The sequence below is a fragment of the Clarias gariepinus genome, chromosome 11 (genome assembly GCF_024256425.1).
Source record: "Clarias gariepinus isolate MV-2021 ecotype Netherlands chromosome 11, CGAR_prim_01v2, whole genome shotgun sequence".
Classification (NCBI taxonomy): Eukaryota; Metazoa; Chordata; class Actinopteri; order Siluriformes; family Clariidae; genus Clarias; species Clarias gariepinus.
This window is the reverse complement of record NC_071110.1, coordinates 26,336,226-26,345,221: the sequence shown is the minus strand read 5'-3', so window position 1 is coordinate 26,345,221 and position 8,996 is coordinate 26,336,226. Positions and strand designations below refer to the sequence as shown.

The 8,996-nt window shown below is 42.1% G+C and overlaps 1 protein-coding gene across 1 annotated transcript; it reads right to left on the bottom strand.

Annotated features, from left to right (window-relative positions):
- Positions 1 to 1,386: 1,386 nt before the first annotated feature.
- dlc (deltaC) lies at positions 1,387 to 6,056 on the bottom strand. Its single transcript, XM_053507891.1, has 9 exons — positions 5,763 to 6,056; positions 5,396 to 5,635; positions 5,083 to 5,143; positions 4,730 to 4,987; positions 3,537 to 3,898; positions 3,199 to 3,415; positions 2,015 to 2,717; positions 1,804 to 1,918; positions 1,387 to 1,682 (listed from the first exon to the last, which is right to left on the bottom strand). Exons 1-9 carry the CDS (start codon positions 5,820 to 5,822, stop codon positions 1,677 to 1,679), a joined length of 2,022 nt encoding a protein of 673 aa, XP_053363866.1. The 5' UTR covers positions 5,823 to 6,056; the 3' UTR covers positions 1,387 to 1,676.
- Positions 6,057 to 8,996: the final 2,940 nt, after the last annotated feature.

Below are 8,996 nucleotides of genomic sequence, written 5' to 3'. Positions count from 1 at the left end.
ATTTCTATGAAGTGGACATGGGCTGCTGTGTTTGGAAATCAACATATGCTGCATAGACGAGCAGTGAGGTGACGGATTAAAGCTGGGATTTAGACACCGACAGTGTACACGATGGAAATCCTGCCTGAATGCAACTTAGGAATTTATCCGTTAAGCCCTGGTTATGGTGTCTCCTTTGTTTCTCAATGATTTTTTTGTGTGTGGTTTTTTTTTTTTCCAGATTTTAGCAAACCAATCCGATCTCCGTCTAAATGTTATCCTAACACGCCAAACAATGAAAATACTTTAGGAGCAGAGTCAGCTAAAGTGAGGACAAATTTTCAGGCCTTCACCTCCCACACTAACACAAGTCTCGTTTATTTACTCCATCCTGTGTCCATTAGATTAAGTGCATACTTAAGAGCTGGGAGGTGAACTGGGAGAGCAAGGAAAATCATTTTTTTAAGAAAAAAAAAACTGAGCAAGACACAAGATATTGTAGATTTTAAGATTTATTTTAATAAAATATATATATATATATATTTTAGATTTTTGGTAATAGGCATATAACACTGACATATACAATTCTGCTTATAAATACAAATTATTTACAAATTAAATAGCAATAATATATCAAGGCTTTATACAACACTGCATTGTTAAATTAGGAAAGATACGAATACATCATATAAAAAGTTGTCTATTTGGTATAAAGTGAAAAAATATAATAATAATAATAACTCTTTGGAGTCTTTTTTTTTTTTAAGACCCTGAATGAACAATGAACTTCAACAAACCAGAAAATCTTTACAAATATGATTCTGTCTGCTGGAATGAAATGCCTCTTTTAAGTCATGGGAATCAGGAAATAGCTTGAAAATGGTAATAAAAAAAATGATAATAAATCATGAAATCTTGCTGAACAAACATCCCTGAACCTTGGCTGCTGAAGGGAAATTAGTATTCTGCGTATAAAAAATATATATTTTCCACATAGTTACAGATAAGATTCAGTGTTTCTAATAAGTACATCTTCATTCGGCCATATTAAGATCAGGAACAAATTGGGATTGGCATTCACCGAGTCGAGACCGTTACAATCGTTAGGTGTTGTGCAACAGATCCCGCTTACACAACATTTCAGACAATTTCCCATAACTATTGGTCGGCTTGCCCTGCTTGTCATTAGTTCTGTTTGATTGCTTCTTCTCGTTCGGCCGCATTGACTTTGCCCCAGCAGCGTGATTTTTTTCCGCTTCGATTTAGATTTTCACATGCAAGGCCTCATTTGGTGTAAAGTGTCCTCTTCTTGATTGAGATGCGCATTTTTTTTTTTTCCATTATTAAAGCATCTGGATAGAAAAGGTCCTGCCTTCTTGTGATCAAGGATCTTTTGATTCATTTCCGTTGGTCCATAGAGTTTTTTTTTTTTTTATATTTATATTTATATATATATATATTCATCCGTAAATAGAAAAAAAATATATATAAAAAAGTAAATTGTAGTGCAAATTATGCAATTTCACGCATCCTAAAGCTTGGTTTGTCTGCGCAACATTGTCCGAAGAAAAAGTAGTCCTTTCATATGAGCAGCATCAATAAATATTAAATATGATATTGTCTCTTCAAATGTCTTTTTTGAGGCATGTAAACGTGTTCAGGCGAAGCCTGAGGACGATTGAGGTGATCCAATACTGTTAAACCTGATAGAAAGAGAGAGAGAAACCAAATGTTAGTCTTTTTAAAGCAGATAAAAAGTCTAAGCAAAGCTCAATAAAATGTTTGATGAATTTTTTTTTTTTTTTTTTGCAGAATGATGCTTACCTCAGTAGCAAAAATACGTTGTTCAATTTGTTCAGGAATGATATATATGGGATGATATAAATCTCCTTTAGGGTAGCTCAAAGGCGGAACTAATAGAGAGGAGTCTCTGTTTTTCCTGAAGAGAAGACAAACAAAACTGGTTAGACCAAATTCAGTTTTGCCTAGTTATGCAAGCAAAGAGATAAAAACTGAAAGAAAGAGAGACACTTACAGGTCTAGCTTGTCCTTTGTATTTTTCTCGTCTTTGGCTAGATTGTAGTCCAGCATCTTTTGCTTGTTGTTGGCCTTGTCGTTACAAAGTGTATCCAGCATACTGGAGTTGAGTTCTGCATCCTTGTTGGACACTTTAAACGGACCACCGGGGATGAGGAATGCTTCCTTCTCCTTGTAGCTGGACTGAGTTTTGGAGATCGTAGAGTTGCGATTGTTGATGATGTCCAGGTCGTTTCGCACAGAGGAGAACATGGATTTTTTGCTGCGTCTCAACTGCTTGATGAGGATGATGGCAGCGCACAGCAGGAGGGTCAGTGTGATAAGGCCTAGAGCGAAGGAAACCGCCAGGGCTGCAGGGAATGAAGATGCAGGTACAGGCTTCGTGGTTGGCTGGCTGTACTCACAACGCAAACCCATGAATCCTGGCGGGCACTGGCACACGGGCCCACTGAAGTGAGTGTAGCATGTGCCGCCGTTTTTGCACAGCAGGAGGTTGCAGGCATCAGCACGCACATTGCAATCCTTGCCTGTGAAGCCCAACGTGCACTTGCAAGTGTAGTCGTTAATGCCATCCACGCAGGTGCCCGCGTTGCGACATGGGTTATGGGCGCACTCGTCGATGTTGATTTCACAACGCGGCCCTTTGAAGCCAGGGCGGCATCGGCACACCAGGTTGTGGCCCAGGTCCAGACAGTAACCTCCTTTTAAAAAGAAACAGCGGAAAAGGAAGATTAAACATTGACACATTACAGTAAACAACACTGGTGTAAATCAAAGCGAAGGTACTTGACTTGATTTTGATTAGTGTTTTATTTATAAAAATATGACCAGCAGACTGGCAATGCTCAATGAGCACACATGGGAAAAGTGTGTTCAATTTATTTCGCAATAGGACTTCTGTCTTTTTTCATTATGGCAGGTTTATCTTTCATGCTATATCAGTATGTGAGACAAACTGGCGTCTCTCCTATCCTGCTCATGCAGCAATCTTGATGGTGTTGGCAGTCATGCTAAATGGATGCACCTCAAACTTTGTACATAGTGAACTGCCGCAGGCAGAATGTGATGACAGCTAAGAAATACCACAGCAGCAGAACTGCTTGAATTTTTCTGATAAGAGCTTCATAGAAACCCGGTCTGACATGTTTGTTTTACTGTGTTGTTAAAGGCTGCTGTACTTACCGTTGGCACAGGGGTCACTACTGCAGCGGTCTATTTTCTTCTCGCAGTTGGAGCCCATATAACCAGACGGGCAGCGGCAGGAGTAACTCCCAGTCGTTTTCTCCACGCAGGTTCCGCCATTGAAGCACGGTCCGTCCGCACAGGTCATTGCGCTGACCTCGCAGTTCTTTCCGTAAAAGCCCTGAGGGCACGTGCATGAGTAGTCATTCTCCAGCTCCTACAACAAAAAGAAGAGGGAAAACCATAAGTTTGCTGTCTTAAAGTCCAATAACGAGGCATAAGGTATATTAAGATAAGCATAAGATAATATAGTTCTAGGCTGAAATCTTAGCACTTACATTACAGCTGCCTCCATTCTTGCATGGATTGCTGTTGCACACGTTGGTCTTGTTCTCGCAGTTGATGCCAGTGAAGCCGGGCTTGCAGGTGCAAGTGTAGCTCCCCTGGCCTGTGTTTGTGCATTTGGCATCATTCTTGCAGGGTTTATGATTGGTGCAGAAGTTAAGGTCTTCGTTGCAAAACAGGCCGCCCCATCCTTCCTTACAGTTGCACTGAAACGGTTCTTTGCATGTTCCGTGCAGGCAGCCAGGGTGGCGCACGCACTCATCGCAGAGGGGGCCCTGCCACCCGAGGCGACACGTGCACTCACCAGGGGTATCACAATGACCATGGGCTTCACTGCAGCCAGGAGAGCAGATGGCTGTTAGAAACGAGAGGCAAAGAAAAGGTCGAAATTAGAATGAGCGTTCCTCTGGCACTAAAACACACACACACATTCTCACAACCCCCCGTACCTTATCAAGGGCTTGGACACGTCAAGTATTTGTTAAGTACTAAACTAAGCAGCTGGGATGCAGACAAAAGAAACACATGCTGTCTTTTTTTACACAATGCAGAGCGCATTTCGTTAAACCTTTCCTTAGTCTTTAGTCTTTATTGTTAGAGGAACAGAGAGATTAAAGTTACGATTTTTCCCCTCACCTACACATCTATTTTTCAGATTTTTTTTTATTTTATTTAGATTATGCATGCCATTGGCACAAGAGGGGGAAAAAATCATTCTCATGACTGGATCAGGAAGCTGTTGCAATATTGGGATGGAAGGGCAGTTATATGCGCAACACCAGATGTGTTAACGGTTTCTCTGGAGTTCCTCATAAGCAATAAAAAAGAAACGACTTTCTAGAACTGTGTGCATTCTAGAACTGTTTCGACCTTTAAAAATATCAGTTTTAGAATTTCAGCGTGCGCACTGAGAATTAGAGATAGATGTCACGTGGCTACAGAGAAACCATGGAGATGGCTTTGTTTTGTTATGATGATGATGATGATGAGTGCAAATTCTGGGATAGTTTCAGAGATAACAGGACACCCTGTATTGCTGTATTGCAATAAGCTAGTGTTGGGCTACTATACCGGACACACACACCCCACAGAGGAAGAGAGAGAGATTAGAAAAGCTGAAGCCTTTCTTTTTCAGTGGAAACATAAACAGAAACTCGCATAACACAAAAAAAAAAAGGCCACTTACGCTCTCGGCAGTATTCGCCTTTCCATCCGGATAAACACATCCTCTGTCCCGATGAGTCGCAGGTGTAGTGGCCCAGGGCGTCGTCCCGCGGGCGGCAGTAGTCCGAGCAGCTCTCTCCGTAGTAAAACTCGTCGCACATGACGTGATAAGAGTAGCGCAGTTGACTCTGTTCTCCCAGCTGCGCGTTCTGCAGCGCGTTCTCTCCGGCGGTCATCTTTCCGCTAGTAGCCACGAAGCCGATCCGGTTGTCCGGGTTATCTACACAACACCCCAAAGAGACAGTGTGCTTGGTTATTCACTGATTCACCAAAACCTGGTGTTCGTGTGAAGAGAGTGAAGGAGCAGGGGTTTACCTGTGGACAGCACTGAACCGGACTCTGCCTTCCACGCTTCGATGGTCAACGAAAAAGTTCCCTGTGACAGAAAAAACATAAGGCATCCATAAATCCAAACGTACATAAACGACACGAGTTAATCATTAGAGAGGGATGGAAAAAAAAAGTGGGTGAGATGAGTGTGTGTAAAGAAATGCAGTCATGTAGAGAATGTTTTGTAAATAAAATCACATTTTGCCTTTAGGGACACCTTTTTTTTTTTCCAGCAGGATGCATTCAGAAGGAGGAAATAGATTGTGCATCGTCTAATCCTTGCTGGTTGGAAACTCACCGGCCATTTGAAGCTGAAGGGCAGTTTGATGGGCGCGCTGCTGGCGATGGAGCTGGGATCGGCGCTGAAGATGTCCGTCAGTCCGGTTCCGTACAAACACGGAGGTTCGGGTCCTACCATATCGTGCGAGTGTTTGAGACACACGCGGAAGAAGATGTGGCATTCCTGGGAGTTCTTGCACACACCGCCAGGGCTGGTGAACGAATGCACTTTTAGCTCGAACACACCGGCCGAATCGACCTGAGGAACAGGGCACGAGGGTAAATACATGCGCGCGCTGGGGCAACACTTCTCCTCCAGGAAGAACCACAGAGAGAGAGACAGAGAGAGAGAGAGAGAGAGAGAGAGAGGGACTAAGACTACTCACCAGCTGGGATGCTAGTAAAATAAAAAGGCACGTCGATAACAAGTTAGACATTTTCCTCATGGTCTGCCTGGGCAGCAGACAGACAGGACTTGCAGAAGGTATCCGATACAAATTTCCTGATTTTCCACTATAATAAAGCTAACAACCCCCCAAAAAAACCGTACAGCCGTATAAAACAATAAAAAAGAAGTAAACAAATAACCTGCTACTAAAAGTTGCAAGGAGCTTAAAACTTAACCTAAACTAAACCGACCTATGCGTTAGCTCCACTGCGCTATTTCAACCTGTGCGTTTTCAGTTTGGTGCGAGAGGCTGCAGAACACAGGGCTTTAAATACCCGTGGCGGGGGCGGGGCATATGCAAATGAGCCTGTTGTTCAAAAAAAAAATGAAGGGGTTGTTAGGTTGACCTGGGACAAATAAATAGGTACACACAACAGGGAAATATATGATCAGATCCGTTTAGGATGGACCGTCTGTAAAGCCATGGAGACAGAAAAAAAGGTTAATCCTGTGAATTAATACATTCGTTTTATTCATTATTGAGCTGCCCGTGGAGACATAGATAAAGTGTTATAAATATGTCCATACCGTTCTGAATTTTAAGACTTAATAGTGATGTGCAATTTTATATCAGGGGTAAAACATTCAGCCTGGATTTGGAAGTGCACTTTAATATTTATTTCTTTTTTTTTCACTTTTCTTTTATATGCATGTTTTTTTCAGTACTTTTCCTCTTTGGGGGGAGGGTTGCACAAGTTGCTCGCACTCACCCCTTTTTAATTCAGCCCGACGTGTGTCGTTGTTCCGACGCGTGTGAGTCGTTAAGCCCGGACGCGCTTGAGATCCGGGGCCGCTTTTGTTCTCTTGGCTTCTCTCGTGAGCCTCGGGGGGGTTGAAAATTACACATAATTGCTTTCGTGAATTGTGTGTGTGTAAAAGTGTGTGTGTGTGGTTGGGGGGGGGGGGGGGGGAGTTACTGTGCTGACCACAGCTGTATGCTAAAGCAGCAGCTGGCGGGACTGAGACCCGCACGCGCCACATCGTCACCGTAATGAACACCTTCTTATTAATGAGTCTGAGAGAGAGAGAGGGAGAGAGAGAGAGAGAGATTAATGCGCGTCATTACACCACTCTAACCACCCGAGGTTGACCTTAAGGTTGTCCACCATTGATATAATATAAAATCAGCAAAATAATCAGGTTGGAGAAAGGCGCCCGACATATCTCTCCCTCTCTCCTTCTCTTTCTGTGTGTGTGTGTGTGTGTGTGTTGCGCGCAACAGCCCACATCTGCCATATGCCGCCCTCACAGACCGTTGCACTTTGATTACGATACAGGTAAACAGAGCTGTTTTTTTTGTGTTTTTTTTTTTTAATCCTTGCGCAATCCTCAAGTTTTTACTTTCTCCAGCATCTGGGTTGAATATTCGCGTCTAAGGATTAGGTTAAAGATAGTTTATGTATATAACTGTGCATTCCAACATATACAGAGAAGTCATTTCGCGGTTAAATTAAACTGATTGAGTCTGAACAAAGAAGGACAATAACAAGCTGCTTTCCAAACTGTTGCTTCTCTTCTCTTTTTTCTCTCTTTGTGCCTCTTGTTATGCTAATAAGCGCAACGCGTGCCTCCGCTGCATGGCACGCTTCGCCTCATCACAAGGGGCGGGGTTTACTCATTAATAGATAATTAATTATATACAGTGTATACTGACAAACTTTGTTTTCAGACTTTTGGCACAAAAATAGGAATTTTATTTATTAATACGTAATAAAAGTTACAAAATATTGATTTGAAGCTCCATGTCTTGTTTAACATCCATTTATAGCTACTAACCTTTAACATTTTTTCTTTAGTGATTATTTGCAAAAAAAAAAATTCAAAATGTGCATGGCTTTTAGTATTGTAAATACTGCTGAGGATTAATGTATATATTTTATGTAAAGTGCAAATAAATGAATAATGAAAGCCGTACCATATTTCAAACTGCTGTATTGTGTGAGTTATATTTTGATTAAAAGGAGCTATTTTTCAGAATCTTTCTGTTTTTCAACTCTCAGGCGTGATTCCTTTGATAAACTGCATGATCCCTATAATCCTGTGACTAAATACACTTTTTGAAATGTTAAAGCATACAAGATGTTTACAAAAAAGATTTTCATTTTAATTTATATGTTTATTTTTTCTTCTTCTTCTTCTTCTTATTCTTATTATTTTTGTTGTTAAATAAAAAAGCTCTATATTGAGAGGGTTTGTCATATTACACTACATATTATGCATTAGGCAAATTATGAAAAATGTGTTTAATGATACACATCATGTGGTATTTGGCATTGAAGCAGATCTACAAACGAGAAAATTGAGGGGTCACGTGACCGGGGAACGCATTAATTAAATGAATCGATGACCATCTGTTTCGATGGAAAGCGCACGCGACGCACGTGTAATGTTTGGAGACGCATGTATAATGATCAATAAATTCCCCCGATCGATAACAAAAAACACACACACAAACAAGACGCCCCTCCGACCACGCGCCGAGTCTTTTTGAGCAAAAGAATATTAGCGTTCTCTCTGCATCACACTTGGTGATCCACGTGTCCAGTGGTGTAAGAAGCGACGCTTGTGGCCGAGGCGGCTTTGTGTCTCGACTGGTGTGAGGATCAGGAGGAGGAGGGGGGGGGGCTGAGGGGGACATCAGAGGAGTCGGAACGACACACTCCGACGTTTGGAAAGGTGTGAAGCAGTGGCAGAAGGCACGGTGCGTCCGCAAATGTGAATCTGTCAAAGTGTCAGGTCCGACACCACGCGCTCGAGTCATGCCTGTTCCCACACGCGCACCTTCGTCCTGCACGTGCACTGGGAGCTGAGGTGTCACTGGCGCATGGCTTTTGTTCACAGCTTCAGCTCGCAGTTTGGTCAGGAGTTGTGGCTTGCAGGCATATGCAATGCCTCCAAAAAAAACATTTTTTTTTTATTGCATACGCTATATAGACAAACCTGTTAATTATTGAATTCAGGTGTTTCATTCATCCGTACAGTTTGGGGAAGATCCTTTTCTACCCCAGCATGATGCATCTAATATCTTTGGGATGAACCGGAACATCATTCTCATCCAACAATCAGTACCTGACCTCATAAAATGCTCTACAGTGAACTATGAATAGGCTTTAATTTCCACAGAAACTGTTTAAAATCCTGTGGACAGCCTTTCAAAAAGATTAGAAGTTGT